The following is a 16,562-nucleotide window of genomic DNA, read 5'->3' as shown; positions in this document are numbered from 1 at the left end:
AGCCGGTACGTAATGCCTGCGTGTCAAGATTCCTTCAGCTTTCTTCCTTGAATACCTTTGGGATCATGAAATAACAACTCATACAGACAAAACAATTGGAACAGGACCGAAGTATTACTCACTCATACTCCTCATTTTGCTCGTCTAAAGCAGCATGTCTGCGGCTGCCGATTCATTCGTACGTAGGCCACGCACACACTCTTTTGAGCGAGCAGCATACACGCTGTACAGATGGTTGGAGTTTTCCTTCTTCGGAGGTCTCATTCTCCGGAGATATTAATAACAAATCACTTACCCCCGGCAGAAGAACCGTGCCTATTCTTTGACGTGACACATTTCCCTATTCTTGGCTAACGCTCTATCAATCACACTAAAACGTACGGATTCTCTGAAGGGTCATCCTTCACACAAGAAAGGCAAATAGACTTATTAGTGGATTCTAGACAGGAAGGCTTGAATAAAATAGAGGAGTCTCTTGATATCTATTTTAAGCAAAAGAAGGATGGCTTGTCCAAAATCACAACCATTACTTCCGAAAAATACATACATAATGAGATTATTTTGACCTCTTATCCTGTACTCAGCAGAGAGGCTGAGAAAAACCAATGGATAAAATCCAAGTTACAAAAATATTCACACCTTCTCAAAAGTAAAATCAGCGCTATTTTCCCATTAAGGTTTTAGCGAGGAATGTGTTTGTAGTCAGCTCCTGAAACCAAGTAATTGCTCTAACTACCAAAAAGGAAAGGAGAAAAAAGAAGGGGGCGGGGGGAACAAAACCACCCCTACCTTCAGAATAACAGTCCAGAAGCTTACAGACACCTCAGAAAAGGCACGTTTTCCATTTATTCGTGATCGGGCCAGAACAGAAAATAAAGGACTACTTTTACCCTGCTGCTTCTGCTAAAGAACAGGCATATATTAAGCAATTAAGATTCCACATGATACTGCTGAGTCAATTCACTACCTTATAAAACAGAGATAGTCTGTTGACCGGCTTACACAAAAGACGATTTGTTTTCTAAGGGTTCAGATAGTTTGCCCGCCTGATCAGATATTGCCACCTGCAGGACATGACGGTTTCTACATAGAAAACATGACAGATGAAGACAGACCCCAGCTTTTCAGTTTTGTTCATTATCTGTAAACAAACAACAACCGAAACTTACAAAAAAAAAGAAAAACCACTATCACACACACACACCTTGCATCTCTTCTCAATAAAAAGTTATTTAACCCAGTCAGTCCAATGGCTGATACAACTCTGTCTTGACTGATAACCCGAGAAAGTTCTTTTTCGGCACTTAACTGGTCCCCAACCCCCTGAATAAAAAAAAAAAAAAAAAGAATAAAAAACCTTCCACTTCATTTATATCAAACAGGTTAAAATTGTTCTAAACATGTGCTGAAAAAGAGAGCCTGCCTTCGTTCCGTAAAAAAATAAAATGAGCAACTCCAACATGTCATTTTCAGCTCTAAAACACACTTCGGCAAGAAACTTAACACACTTGCTAAAGCTCCCTGATGTTGTATCCTGACAGGTATCTCTGAACGAATTTTGCCCTGCTATTAGCCGCTAAGAGAACGGGCGGAAAGGATTATCCCGTTCAAGCTCTTTTCATTACATTCACCTTTCCCGTCTTTCCTTTAGCTCCACCTCCTTCATCTCATTATACTTCAGCTTTATACATTCTCTTTCACTGTCTATCTCAGCTTGATCTCAACTGCTTTCAGTGTCTTCTCTGTCAGGATAGATCCAAAAGTTCTCCCAGCCATTGAGGTAAAGCCGAAATCTCCGCCTAGCCTGCCTTCCCTTCTACACGCCGTCCAGGCTGGCCTCTTGTTGCTCAGAGCAGAAGCAGAGAAGAAAGCTAACTGGAGAAGACCAACCACATCTTCAAGGACAGCCCAATCTGTGCGTCAGGAACGAAAACTACACTAGACTACCCCAACCACGAAAGCCTTTATCTCCACGTACACAACAAATACATACTTAATGCTAAGTTATTGTGGAAGAAGTACAAACGTTCCTTTGTTTTCTCATTGCCAGCTGCTTTATACTGTATACTGCCACTTGGCAGGTCGGAAAACAAGGAAAACTACCTTAAAAGTAAATCCATTTCTTCAGAATAAGCAGAGATAACTTCAACGAGTTAACTCTTTCTACATCTAGATTCCAGTGTCATTGTCGGTAAAGGAATATCGGAATGTTTTTCTGTCCCTACACAGAGTACTTGACATAGATAGCATCAATGACAATGCCAGTAAATAGGGCTGCCAGTGAAGTAACGTGTAGTATGTCAGGAGTCAGAACGTAGGCAAGTGACCGTGAAACACAAAGTTCATTCATAGGCCACACGCACGGACTAGTCCCCCAAAGCAAGTCATACTATCAGGCAGTCAAATAAGAACTACAAACCCAGGACACAAGCGAACAAAGCTGAGCCTCGGATCCAACCACCTCAAAAGCTGACAGCTACAAACCAGCATTTCGTTACAGCTAAAAAGCATCCAGGCAACTACTGTGGGTTTTGTAACAAGTTGCTGAAAGAATCACAGGTCACCGAGTCTCCTCATTTCCAAATGAGAAACATGCAAGCGGTTTGCAACATAACTCTGTGTTGTATAAAGCTTATTTCAAGCACCGAACTGCACTGCCAGTAATATATATGTACACCAGTATTTGCAGCAAATGGCAAAAACGCTACTAATTTTCATGGGAACGAGGATGAGATCAGAACTATGCGCCGATGGTAATTACAATCCCAACACTGAGAGAAGTTTCAAATAGCAACTTTCCCACAGAGGCCGAATGGGAAAAACCAACTCTATGATTAGTAAGAAGCTTTTAGTGTTTTATTATATTAATAACAGATCTCACTCCACTCCTATTAAATAGGCCTGGGATTAAACATCCACGTTTACCTCACATGCGCACACCACCGTGGCAGTTTCTAACATCAAAATGAAGCTGCAGAAGGACAGTATTCTATTGAAATCATATTTGTTTTTCTTTCTACCGCACAATTATACCAGCACACGCATGCTTCTGTAATTAGAATTACCCAAAACTATTTCCATTACAACCCCCAATTTCCAGAGGGATATAACCTGCACTGCAGAAAAATCCCCCAGGCCAACGTGTAATATCATAGAGCTCACACTGAAAAGTTACTTTATTGGTCATTTGGGTATTTTCATAATCACCATGTAACTAACGTAGCACAACACAGAAATCATATCTTTTTTTATATATATATATATACACACACACGTATATGCATGTATGTGTATATACGTGTGGTTATGAAAAACTCGAAATTAATATTACATAAGCATGAGGATAAGGCATGTAGCTCTATTACTTTGTATAAACATGACACGAACCTCTGTAGCTCTTTAAGGCCACACCACCAGGTATTATGGCATTCAGCACTAACCGTGTTTCAACAGTAGCCGTTTCAAATGGAAGACAAAATGATGACGTAACACCACAAAAAGTCGAGTCCAGAAACTTCTCTCCTGAGAACGTCTCTGGAAATATATTAGCAAATTTCTTTTCTTGATCAGGTTGCAAGTATTGTACAAGAGACAACAGCTTTCTCTTTTTATCCAAATCCTCTGTTCAGCTTTATTTTAATCATTTCACAAATGGAAACATTAAAACAACATTCAGGGACTTACCTCCAGGCCTCTCGTGCTCTCCATCAGTATGTAAAAGCATTGAAATAGGCATTCCAACATTCTTCGATCTTCCAGCTACAACAACATTTTTTCCAAATGTTCGTATTCCTTATTCGGGGGGGGGGGGGGGGGGGGAAAAGGAATTACCAAAAAATTGTATTCCACTACTTTGATATACCTAAACCCTTCTCCTCAATACCCAAAATATAATTATTCGCTGTTGTGGACTGCTGACATCAACGTGACTTGAAAATCCATGAAAGGCTGAACCTGAGGGATGAGTCCACAAAACAGCTTGCGGCTTTAACCTGGATAGGTTGCCAGTTTCCTTTTTCTAAGGGCATCTGAATCCCCCTTTGGAGGGACTTAATTTCTCTTCTCTGACCACAAAGGGAAATGGAAGCTCTTATGTCTACCCATGAGAAAATGTATACTATACTTATAAAATGACAACTATCGTATACATAGGCAAGAAACAAGAACTTAGGCATTCAAATCTTCTATGCGATAAATAATCAGGATGTCAGCAATATCAGACAAAGTTCCTCGCAACATTATAAAACGCAGAAAATAAATTACCAAAGTGTTTCACCGAGTATTCTACATGGACTACTGTCTACACTTAATTAATAGTTATGCTACTAGCAAAAGATCTCATCTATTTGGCACCTCCTCATTATTCAGATGAATCCTCCAAACGTTTGTTCTTCAATCAGCCCAATGCATTTAGATAACCTACACCTTTTAACTCACTCCTGACTCGATCCTTCATTCATCTTCCGAGATAAAAAGAGTTTCAATACAGTTCAGTTTCTTACCTGTCCGTTTTATAATTTCCCACACGGCAGCAGCAGTGGCGGGTATTATAGAAGGCTGATCAAGACACAGACGTCCAATATTCATAACGTGAAATCCATCCACATCCTTTTCAGGCGCAATAGCGTTACAAACTGTTCGTTCATCTATGTGATCTAGGAAACACATAGCTTTCGAATTACAGGTCTTTCACTTGTCAGGTGTCATCAATACTATCTGAATCATTACACAGAGAAACACACCAGTTTGGTCTAGCTAGGGTAATTATTATTACTCATCATGAATAAACTACACTCGCCTTCTAAAGGCAGCAGTTCCAACTTCACCTTTTAAAGTCATCTACTGAAAATTAAAAGATTCAGTTTGTGACACTGCTCATACAACAGATTCAGTCAAAATATGAGAGGCCAATAGTCAGCTGACAAAGACGACTTCGTAACTATCAAAATACATGTTTAAGGAAAACGCTTCAGAGTCACTTCTGCATTCTGGAAGTATGAATTAACAAGCGGCTCAAAAAAAAAAACCCAACATAGAAGAAAAGTTATTGTGCACGTTACCTGTCTCTAGGATCACGAAGAATACACGACCTAAGTTTCAACAAATGTTTGGAAACCCTAAGCTGAAATAACTTGGCAGGTCTAGCTTGCATTTTCCATTTTACAACAATGCAACTGTTTTTAGTAATTTGCCTATCAGCAGGACCAAAACATACCCTACTACATGGGAAAACTGTGAAAACGCATGAAATTATTCAATATTCTTGAGCTCAAAACACTAAGCATGGCTTAAATAACAATACCCACACACAGTTTATTACTCCAATCTCTTCATAACGAACATCGTTCACGTGCACTATTGATATGGGATAGGTCTCCAAAAGCTTAAAGCTTATACTGCTTAAACATTGGTACTGATTATCAAAATATGCGTTAGCCAGTCCTACCTTTGCAAAGTTACGAACCCAAGCATGCAAGCTTGCATATGTAAAGACGCTCCAGAGCGACAGCTCTACAAAACGTCCTCATACAGACCCAGAAAGCAAACTTTGTTTAATAAATCTTTTTACCCAGTGGTACTTCAGTCACAATTTTGCAATCATAGAATAATTTGGGTTAGAAGGGACCTTTAAAGGTCATCTAGTCGAACCCCCCTGCAATAAACACGTACATTTTAGTTTATTGCTTCATTGTTTAATAACGTCCCAAACAGCTTCCAGGATTACACTTACAGCTTTATTTCCATCTCAAAATGATTATTTTTTCGATCTCTTACACACTGGTACAATACCCATTCTAGGCTAGATACCTAACAGAACTCTGCCGTTGAGAGGCGATACATCCCAATGTCCAATTCGGGGAGCACAATGGGATGTTTAAAAAAGCCAAATAAAGGGAAATGAGTGCTGATTACTAAATTCAGACATAGCCAGTAAAAATATTTTATAGACGTATACACTATGTTTGGATTTAGGAGTTAATTAGCTCTACTTAGGTATTTTGTGATTTTGCCTTAAAAGGAGCTAGCTAATTAAAAGGTATCACGCGTGTTATAAAACTTAAAATGTGGTAATCTCTTGTTAAAAGATTTCCAATTGAAAAAAACCCTAGAGTTAAACCAAACTGTTACAATTTTAAATTTAATTATCCATTTTCTGATGGGAGGAAGTTTCCTTCTGAATCCTAATGAGAAAGATCTGCAGAAATTAAGATGTCAAGTACAGTGATGAAAGAGCCTCGGAGAAATCAAACTAGCCTGATCCAGACTGAAGCTAACCATAACCTTGTTTTTATGTCAACTTCGGGAATAAAGAAAAACCCAAGAAAGAAATTTGGAGTAACCTATCAGTTTTTGCAAAAGAAAACTTGTTAACCTTGGGCAATTTAGTTGTTCATCAAACCAAAACTTGGCAGCCGTACTTTTCCTTGCACCTGGGATAGGACAGAAGACTGCTCTGACAAACACCTCCTCATTGCTGCCTGTCTTCAGCTTCCCAGAAACACACAGATAATAGATACATTCATTTAAAAGGGAAAGAACACATGCTTTACACAGAATTTTTTCCCCCCCTACTCAAAACTGATTTGCAGATTTTCAGAAGAGGGCACATAGTACTGGGAAGAAATGCAGCTGCACGGCTGGGGAGGCTGACGTGGGCCTGAGCAGAAAGGATGCGAACACCTTCCCTTCCTCATCAGTGACACTTTTAAAACGCTCTCTTGGGTAAGCCATCCCCAAACAAACCAACCAAACCAATTCAAACTGTATAGACGGTTACTATATTACTTAACGAGTAGATTTTATTTGCCTCAAGAAATGTATTTTCCTGGTTTGGTTCCACTTCACTGCAGATAGCCTCATTTATTTCCAGAGGAACAAGATCATTCCTTAAGTATGTTGCTGTCGGTCCCATAGAACACTCTTAGCCTCCTCTCAACTGATACTCGCACAAACTCACTTGCTGTCATTCCAAACTACTCTCCATGCCAAGTTCCTCTCTTGCACTCACCTTTCACTTGTTAACCACCCTTGCATCATGACACTGGGCATCGCTGCCTAGCTGCTCCAACATACACACTGAGAAACTCTTTGAATAAAATCATAGAATCCTTTAGGTTGGAAAAGACCCTTAAGATCATCAAGTCCAACCGTTAACCCAGCACTGCCAAGTCCACCACTAAACCACGTCCCGAAGCACCGTACCTACTCGGCTTTTAAATCCCTCCAGGGATGGGGACTCAGCCCCTGCCCTGGGCAGCCTGGGCCAGGGCCTGACAGCCCTTTCAGGGAAGAAGTTTTTCCTAATATCCGACCTAAACCTGCCCTGGCACAGCTTGAGGCCGTTCCCTCTCGTCCTATCGCTTGTTACCTGGGAGAAGAGACTGACTCCCACTTGGCTCCAGCCTCCTTTCAAGCAGTTGTAGAGAGCTATCAGGTCTCTCCTGAGCCTCCTCTTCTCCCAACTCAACAACCCCAGCTCTCTCAGCCCCTCTTGGTAAGACTTTTTCTGTAAACCAGTGTCTTATTTACACAGTACTTACAAAATTATTGTGTCTTATCTACACAGTGAACAACATGTGCCTCCAATGTTGACAGACGAAAAATAAAGACTAGTTTTCAAAGGGGAAGACTGATGAAAATAAAAACACAGCAGAAAAGAGACCCAGAAACATACCATATGGCTCAAGAAACACAGACACAGAGCAAGGAGGAAGCTGTTCAGCAGCAGCAATGAGCTCCCTGGAAATAATTGGAAAAGCTATACTGAGACACTGCTATGCTTTTAACAGTCAGTTCCACCAGAGCAGGCGACACTTAGGGTAGCACAGTCTTCCACAACAGAGCGACATCACGTTTACACTCATTTGTCTCATACTTCTTCGCTGCTTACAACTATGAAAGTTTTGAGTTTTCCATATTCTATCTCAAATGAGTATCTAACAGTTCACAGCCATCTTCCAGGCAATTTTGAAAAGATACAGGAAACTCGCCAGAAAGCCATTACCGCATCAGTAGTAATGCACTCAAAAGGTGCACAGACTGGCAGTTTTCCTCGGGCAAAGATGACAATCCTCAAAGTTAAGTTGCTCCGGCTCACTACAGTCAAAGAGAACAAAGCTATTTTCTGCTTCTATTTTTATCCCAATGTTGATCAAAAGCCACACCCGCGTGTGGTTTACTGCAAAAAAACCCAAAACCCCACACAGCAACCTCAACTCTGGAATAAGCAGCCTCCACTGATAAAGTTTTCTCTACTTCTAGGCTTTCTCTCCTTCCATACGAATGCAAAATCAAGAGACTTTTGGAAAACGAGCTAACCTAACTTTCTGCTCTTCTGTTTCTGAAGTTCCTTGGGGAGAAAAAAATAATTCATTAATCGGAGTTATATCTGACATCTATTACGGAAAGAATTTCCTGAACATTTTCAGTTCATGGTAACTTGCATATTTACTATACAGACAATGCAATATTGAAAAAGTTCTGCTATTGATTAAATCACTCAAAAGTTTTTACTAAGGCAGGTAACAGCCAGGCCTCAAACTAGCATGTTTTATAGGTCAGACGAAGGTTAATTAGTCTTCATGTAGTTACTGTGACAGACTTACTGTAGTTCTTGAGAGGGATCTTCAACCAATTACTTCAGGGTTAAACATTTAAGTGTACTAGCATCAGACATTTGAATTGACACAGAATTATCTTCAGGTTTTTTTCTTTTCAAACGTTGAACGGGTTTAAATTCAGTAAGTTTCAAGACTTAAGTCTGCCGTTGAGCCATGACGGCAGACAACGGTATCTCTCTATCTTCCTCAGAGAAAAATGCATTTCTGCAAGCAGTACCTAACAATTTCACCGAGTACCCACACAAGTAAGACAAGTGACACATGATACCGCTCATTTCTGGGAAACACAACAGCGGATTGGGAGTCCAGTGGACGACAGTTTCCTTTGCTACACACTGCAGACAAAGATTTCCATCCCTAGGCTGTCAGCGCTCCATCTTTTGCATAAGTTCTTCCTACTGAAATGATAATCTGTTACATGACCCGTTTCCCCTCATCTGTTCTCAGGGGGAGAGACGTTTGTTCAAAGTAAACCTACCACATGCCATCACCTCCCAGAGTTCCTCACTTGGTGTCTAAGATGACATCTCCTTAATTGTGTTATACTTCCACCTTGTGGCCAACTTCTTGCAACAACTGGTTCATTTCAGTTAGCTTTCATCTAATACCAAGCCTCAAACTTCCTCATCACAGACACTGATGTTTACTACCAATACAAACAAAGCATCTCTTCCTCTGTAACACTCACTACCTGTCCCAATTTTTCCTGTTTTGTAGATATGAAATAAAGGCAGCGAGAACTGTCTGAAAGCGAAGACCGAGGCTAGGAGTAAGAGTGGAAATAAAGAGCTTATCTAGAAACAAAGCTTCCACTTCACCAGAGATACTCACAAAGAATAATCCCTGGGGTCCCGCCTAGTGCTAGAAATCATGCCTACACATGCCAGAAAGACGGCTCCTGCCCTTCAGAGCATACAGTATAAACGTACAATAAAAGACAACACTTGGAAACACAGAGACAGGGGAAACGCAACATGGCAATCAATTTATTGCAATGACGCTACTAATTTAAGTACCTCTCCGCTAGGAAGCGTACAGTGGTTTAAGTGAATTGACTTAGGTAGATTTAGATCAAAAATGCTGGTTTTATCGCTGCCTAAATACCATTTTGCCAGCTACTGCCAAGTGATATTTTAGTGAGATTTTATTACAAATTAGGAAAAGGGAAATTGAAAAGGAAGAATATCGTAGAGGCTTTCAGGATCTTAGCACAAAACTCACCTGGAACATGAGGGACAGCATAGACAACAATAACAAATGTTTAAGGGAAAATCTGGCATCACTGTGAGAAAGGACGGAGCATCATCTCCTAGGCAGCATAACTTGGCATAATATACGGGCTGAAAATACGGCAAAGGCCTTGGAGTTCAAGGCAAAACAGCGCAACACGTTAAAAAACAAAAAAAGAAAAACAAAAAAAAGTAATAAACCAAATGAACCGTGTGTGTGTGTGTGTGTGTGTGTACAGGAAAATTGCTGAAATAGCATTCTGACCGAACTTCAAAAAAAAGGCAAGGCTGATAACATGAAATAACTCTCTCAATTTCATTTGCTTTTTTGTTTATAATGAACTGCAGTCTAGTATACAACAAGAGACTTAACACCTCAACTAAGCCTTCATTATGCATGTCCCCTTTCAAGAGCTTATTAGGTCACTAAGATACACCTGCAACCCAAAACCGTCCAACTCTTTCCTCTTACATTGACAGTATACGAGGAATGGGACAGAAGATGTCACCTACCTGGGAGAGGTAGCTGAACTAATACACCACTAACCGCTGAATCCTTGTTGAGTTTTACCGTCAGATCTAAGAGTGCTTCCTGAGAAATGTCTTTAGGCCTCAGTATGATCTCGCTAGAAATGCCTGATAAAAACCAAAACCAGAAGACACGTTAGTGTGGAAATTTATCTACAGACGGCTTAGTCATTTTGTCTAAAAGTCTGTCCAGTGCTTAACAACTGTCTTCAATAACCACGGACGACTTGCTAAAAACGCTGCTTTCGATGTCTGCTCTTCAATGCTGTATTTCCAGATGTCCGGTTCTATCGTAAAACTAAACATATGGTGCGAGGAGGGCAGTTAGGATCTACAGTTGGACGCAGTAACCCCAAAATTCAACAAGAGTTTAGAAATATTTGGAAACTAAAGTATTTAACTTTCCTACAAATGCGCTCTTGAGAATTACAAGTAAAACTGAACAAATAAAGCTACACTAGCATGACTGGCATTTTATCTCATAGCTTTTCTACTTCTGTGGGACAAAACTCATTATTAGAAAAGAAAACTTAAGTTACTTCAAAAGATCGCAGTTGCCCCGATAGCAACAGCACTCAAGTTCCCGGTTTAGGCTACGATACTTTTTCATTTGGAGATGAGATGTTGTGGTGACTGGGCTTTCTCACAGGTAACAAAATCAAACAGTAAAGCTAAGTGACTGATTAAGTCTGTAATTTTGCCCTTCACATTCAGAGCTGTGAAGCCTTGGTTTTAGATTGGATTGCCTGGCTCTACTGTGGACCTAAAGCACTCAACAGGACAGATATTCCATGAGATACAGCAGATGCACGTGAAGTTTGACATTACGAAGAAATTAACAACATCATGAAGAAAAAAAAAAAAAGCTCCTCTCTGTATCTTCCTGTGAAACTGATTACTTGAGCACTGTTCCCATGAATTCCGGGGTAGCAGGGTTTGCTACCACAGTCAGAGGTAGGCTGAAAAATCCACATATAAAAGAAGGCATCTAACAGGTACTAAGAAGGCAGGCTCTTAAGCAAATATTTCACATACAAAAATAATTCTAGCGTCTTGCAGAAACAACTAAGAACTGACATGATTTCTCTCTCATTATCTTTATTCACCAAGCCTCTCAAAGCCAGTTAAGACATTGAACTGTCAAAAAACTTCGCCAGTATTGTCCTTCAGTTTCCAGTTTCTAACGGTAAGTGCTCAAACTGTTTCCTAACAGCATTTTAAGATACGGAATTGAACTTGCGGCTACCACTCATGTGCCGCTATAATTACTTTCTTCACATGTCAATGCAAATTCTTTTCTTTAGGTTCATCAGAGAAGATGAGGAAGAATACAATGCAAAATTAAATTAAGATACAAAGATGGTGTGTCCTCCCCCCCCCCCCTTTTTTTTTTTTTCTTTTTTTAAAAACAGCATCTTGTGCTTACCAAAGGATCATTTATGTTACATACCACATACCTACAGCTGCGGCTGCTTTTGTCTTGTTTCTGACATAGATATGACTAGCCGGATTGTCTCCTACTAATATGACAGTGAGATGAGGTCTCTTGTTTCCGAAGGATATCCACGATTCTACATCCCTTTGAACTTCCTTCAAAACTTGTTTCGCAAGCTTTGTCCCTGAGATAACAGTTGCTTCATCACTATAAAGACAAAAAGATAGACAACATTTAGGTCTAATATTTCATAAACAAGACACTTGAAAGTACAGCAATCTAACGCGTTAAATACCTGCAAATGCTTTGATGAGTTCATTTGCTAGGATTTCAAATATTATTTGGAAAACACCAACGCGCTACAAATCCACCCAGGCAAAGAAGTGTTCCCTCGCTCTCTTCTTTGAAAAGCAGCAATGTGCCATCAGTGCATACAGAAGAGGACTTCAGCTGCCACACCCCACCTTCCCAACACACACACAGCCAGCCAGGTTGAATAGATCTATCCACTCCTGCATTTGAGAACAGAACACGAGAACCTTGTTATGCCCTTAAGTTTTTCTGTTTTAGGGAATTTTACCCACCTCCCTTCCCAAATTTCCTTCCCAAATCAATTTGACATGAGATTATTCACATTATTCTTTTGTCCCAGCCTCGATGATAGTATTTCTCAGCTTTCTTACGATTTAACTCCCATAAGCCAGTGGTGACTACCTCCGGATCTTCTGTCACACCCTCCCCACTTTTGTCCTTTCAACTCCCTGTCCTTCTAGTAACCTCCCTCTGCCCCTCAACCAGCGCTGCAGCAGACAAACATGCTCCTTGGGTGAAGGGCCCACAACCATTGCCCCAGCCACGTAGAAAAGCAGAGGAAAACTGATCGAGTCTTCTGCCTTGAACTTGTCCCAGAGCTCCTCAGCCTCCCTCTTTCCTTCTATTATTGCTGCGATCATCGCCCCAACCAAAGATGTGGAACCCACACACACACCCCCCCCCCACCAACCCGCAACAAACAAGAAGCCTCCAGCACTTGTAACTTTCAGATGTTAAGATGTTAATTCCTTTTGTATCAAATCAGCAGTCTTTAAGTACTAACTTCATTGCTTGGTGGTGGTGTGACAGAGAGCTACAGAACAAGAAATTCTATCACTCATTTGGTTTAAAACATGGTATTCTTTAAGATTCCAAACCATAACTTTAAGCGGCCAAAAAGAGTAAGTTGCATTGCACTTATTTCAGAAATTTGTGCAGTTTCAAACACGGTTAATAAATCGTCGTGACCAAAGAAGCTAAATGCACAAGGGTGTGGAAGAAAGAAGGTTGGCGGGCAACAGCAGCCGTGACAATGACACCACACAGGACAGGACAACCACAAGACTATCCAAAGTCACAGACTATCTATGGTCTTATAGAAAGACATCATCCAAACTTAACTTCTAAATCTGACTGATAAAGAAATCCAGTCTACATTTTAGGTTACTGACGAACGGTTCTATGAGCACTCTGCTACATAGGGAAGAGCAAGACACCCAAAACCATATTTTTCTGGATTGGAAATAACAGCATCCAACTCCCTTTTACTACTACTCAACCCTTTCAAATAAATGACCAGCTTCTAAGCAGTAACACGACAACGGCCAAAATGGATTTTAAAATAAAGTTTATTTCAAATGGCACGCGAGGTTAACCTTAACAGCACTCCAAAGGCACCGCAGAATACCACGCAAGTCAAATTCCTTGCTTAATCTTACAAGCTCTACCCTCACCCTTCAATAACAGTTTGGTGACTATAATATTAGAGACTTGGCCTTTGGTAAACCTCTTCATGTCTTTTGTCAGCTTCCCATGCTCCCCTCACCAGGTAACTGCTCAGAGATCAATTGCCTCTCCACTGAACAGCACTGAAGTACTATTTCATTCACATCTTCCCAGTGCCAGCTTGACCTTACCCTGGCTGTTCCCCTGGCCTCTGGAGTCGTCTCCATCTTCCTGCCTGCCTGCTCACTGTGAGCAACCGTAGCTGCACCTCACCTTGTACATGCCCACGGAACATATTCCACCACAGTTCAAGCTTTCGTCTACACCATCTCCTTCACTAATTGAATCTCTCGTCTTCTCAAAGAAACTCCAAGAATTCTAACGTGATACATACACGTAGTTAACAGTGTTTCTTGGTACAATTGCATATTATAATCAGAAATTAAATACTATTCTACCTGTAAAAATGCAGTAAAATATCAGCAGCTTCCCAGAAGCAGAACTACCGAGACCGACAAAGTTCAAGTTACTAGTCGACAAGTTCACTCCTCTCCCCGTGAGCGCAACTGTGCGGCACCGTAAGAAAAAACACGCTGCTGGTTCATCAGCTCCTAACCAGAGACCATCGGCTGATTACTTGATCTTACTTCCTAGGAAGTAAGCCTGAGTAGGAGAGGGTTTCCCCTCTCCAAACATCCTTCACTTCGTTCTTTGAGATGAACAGCTTTACATGCACACACACATAGGCACACAGATTGTAACCCCTGCTATGAATTGAAGTAATTAATTCAACATGACTACCATTTGTAACTGACATAGTTTAGCAATGACTCCAGGTGAGTCAGAATGACACCAATGTCAGGAAAGCAAAGTACTAGAAACATACTAAGCACATAAAGAACATAAATAGCTTGTTTCCTTCAATTTTACACCAGCCTCAGCTACTTCCCAAACACAAGTTCCTATACTGTTTAACTTAAATATATATATATATATATATTTATATATAAAAAGAAAAATAATTAAGCCAACAGATTAGTTTCATTCTTTTCCTGTATGGCCTGCTCTATATGTGCTGATTTTCATAGATGTCTCTCTCTCATCTTCATTATTTATGTTCTAGCTACACTTGCCTTTGGCACAAGACACTTCTTTCCATGTACTCCTTATGCCAAGTAAGTTATTAATGCTCACCTGTGTAGCAATGCCATATACATTTAAGAACAAAAGGACTTAACCATATTTTAGTACCAAAAACTATTTTCAGTCCGTATGTGTACCTCATTGCTATGCTATTTTTACCCTAAATGCATTGCCAAAGGATAAATTTTCCTAATCTTTAAGCAAACAATTCTAAATGCATGCCTCTTACTTAAAATCTAGCCAGAGACTCATTAAGCTTTCAAGATCTGTCCTCACTTAAATCTGACCCTGCTCACCCCATTATATTCCATCTTCTCAGTCGTCCAAGGATCAAACCCAAATCAAATGAACAGAAAAACAGTGCTAGAAACGCAAAAACCATATACACACGCACACAAATATACAAGTAAAACACCCTCGCACACATACACATTGTAAGCTAGGACAAAATGCCTGTGATGTATCCTAGCCAGGAAGCCCTGTGGTAAGGCTCTTCAACACCTGGATCTTTCTGAAGACAACAAACAGTATGTTAAAAGCCTCAGCAAAATTCAATCGCAAGAGACAAAAATTTGCCTGAAAACAGAAATGTTTTGAGTTACGACTACTCAGAAAAATTACTGCGCTGGGGCCACCCAGGTAAAGATTATCAAAATGATTCCAGGTTAGTTCGCACGTGCAGAAGAAAACAAGTACAATTATACCTCAGCAAGAAGGCTTTTGCTTTGGAGACCGACCATGAACCACAGAGCAACTGAAATGACCAACTAATCAGAAAATGGACTGTGTGAAACATCAGCTTTGTATCTTACAGAGTTACAGATAAAGAGCCTGTCAAGTTACAGACACACAGTTCTCTCCTATAAGCAAGGAAAGAACAGCCAATCTCGGGACTTTTTTTTTTCCCTTCTGTAAATTTTACTCTTTGTTTAAGCCAAGGGAGCTCCCCCCCGTCATCTGCTCATAGCTGATGATCATACACCTGTATTGAGCCACATGGGCTCAACCACCCCTAGTTTACCAGTATCACTGCAATGTCACTAACGCAAATCTTACTTGGAACACAGCTCACAATTTTTATAATGGTTTAGAGACAAAGTGTCCCAGTTGTCACGAGTCCCAAGCTATTAAAAGCACTCCGCATATCCACGAGGTTAACTGTATTAAAAAGGCCACTGCTGTAACCAAGCTGTAAATATCGCTACTGCAAGAACCACCACTTAGGTTGAAGCGTTCATCATTTGTTACATATTTCCTAGCAGAAGTGTTCAAATAGATATGAAAGCTCATGTCACCTTCATATATAACAAACAGCTTTGCCCTAAATCAGCCAGCACCTAAATTTTTACAAGTCCAAGGCCAAAACCAAGGGTAAAACAAACATTACATTACTTAAAAAATAAAGATTATTATGTTCTTCTTTTACATGGTTGGATATTCCACAACTAGCAGCTATTCATACATTACTATTCTGCCGGTCCACTTTATTAAATTAAATTAAAAAACAACACAAATACTTAGTGTTTGCACTTAACTACACACATTTCAGTCACACCAATTTTAACCTCAACACTTCAACAGGTGGTACAATAGGTGGTACAAGTGGAGACTATCCAGAAATGTCCAAAAATGAATTATTTCAGTCTCAATGATGATTTATCTCAGCTGGTCATCATTACAGCAAGACAACATACTGTTCTTCCTATGAAAGATTCTAATAAATTAAATTTTATCACCATAATTAATTACTTTATTCTTATACCTACTGTTCGGCTACAAGCCCTAGTAGATTAAAAAATGTTTGATTAGGTACGAAGAGAATAAAAGCTTGACATCCTTCAGCAGTAA

The 16,562-nt window shown here is 40.2% G+C and overlaps 1 protein-coding gene across 13 annotated transcripts in view; it reads right to left on the bottom strand.

Moving 5' to 3' along the window:
- LOC104015875 (methylenetetrahydrofolate dehydrogenase (NADP+ dependent) 2 like) overlaps positions 1-16,562 on the bottom strand; it is a 73,891-nt gene that overhangs the window by 53,480 nt on the left and 3,849 nt on the right. For all 13 annotated transcript variants that reach the window (XR_015699687.1, XR_015699686.1, XR_015699685.1 and 10 more), the window contains exons 2-5: positions 11,836-12,020; positions 10,364-10,486; positions 4,503-4,655; positions 3,685-3,792 (exon numbers count right to left, since the gene is read on the bottom strand). Coding sequence is in view for 10 of the 13 variants with exons in the window: in XM_087736587.1 (XP_087592713.1) it covers positions 3,685-3,792; positions 4,503-4,655; positions 10,364-10,486; positions 11,836-12,020 (569 nt within the window). In the remaining 3 variants the exon portion in view is untranslated. The remainder of the gene's footprint in view (positions 1-3,684; positions 3,793-4,502; positions 4,656-10,363; positions 10,487-11,835; positions 12,021-16,562) is intronic.

Source organism: Nipponia nippon, unplaced genomic scaffold (assembly GCF_047370975.1).
Source record: "Nipponia nippon isolate SJK-2023a ecotype South Korea unplaced genomic scaffold, ASM4737097v1 scaffold_6, whole genome shotgun sequence".
In the NCBI taxonomy this organism is placed as follows: domain Eukaryota; kingdom Metazoa; phylum Chordata; class Aves; order Pelecaniformes; family Threskiornithidae; genus Nipponia; species Nipponia nippon.
This window is presented reverse-complemented; position numbering and strand designations above follow the sequence as displayed.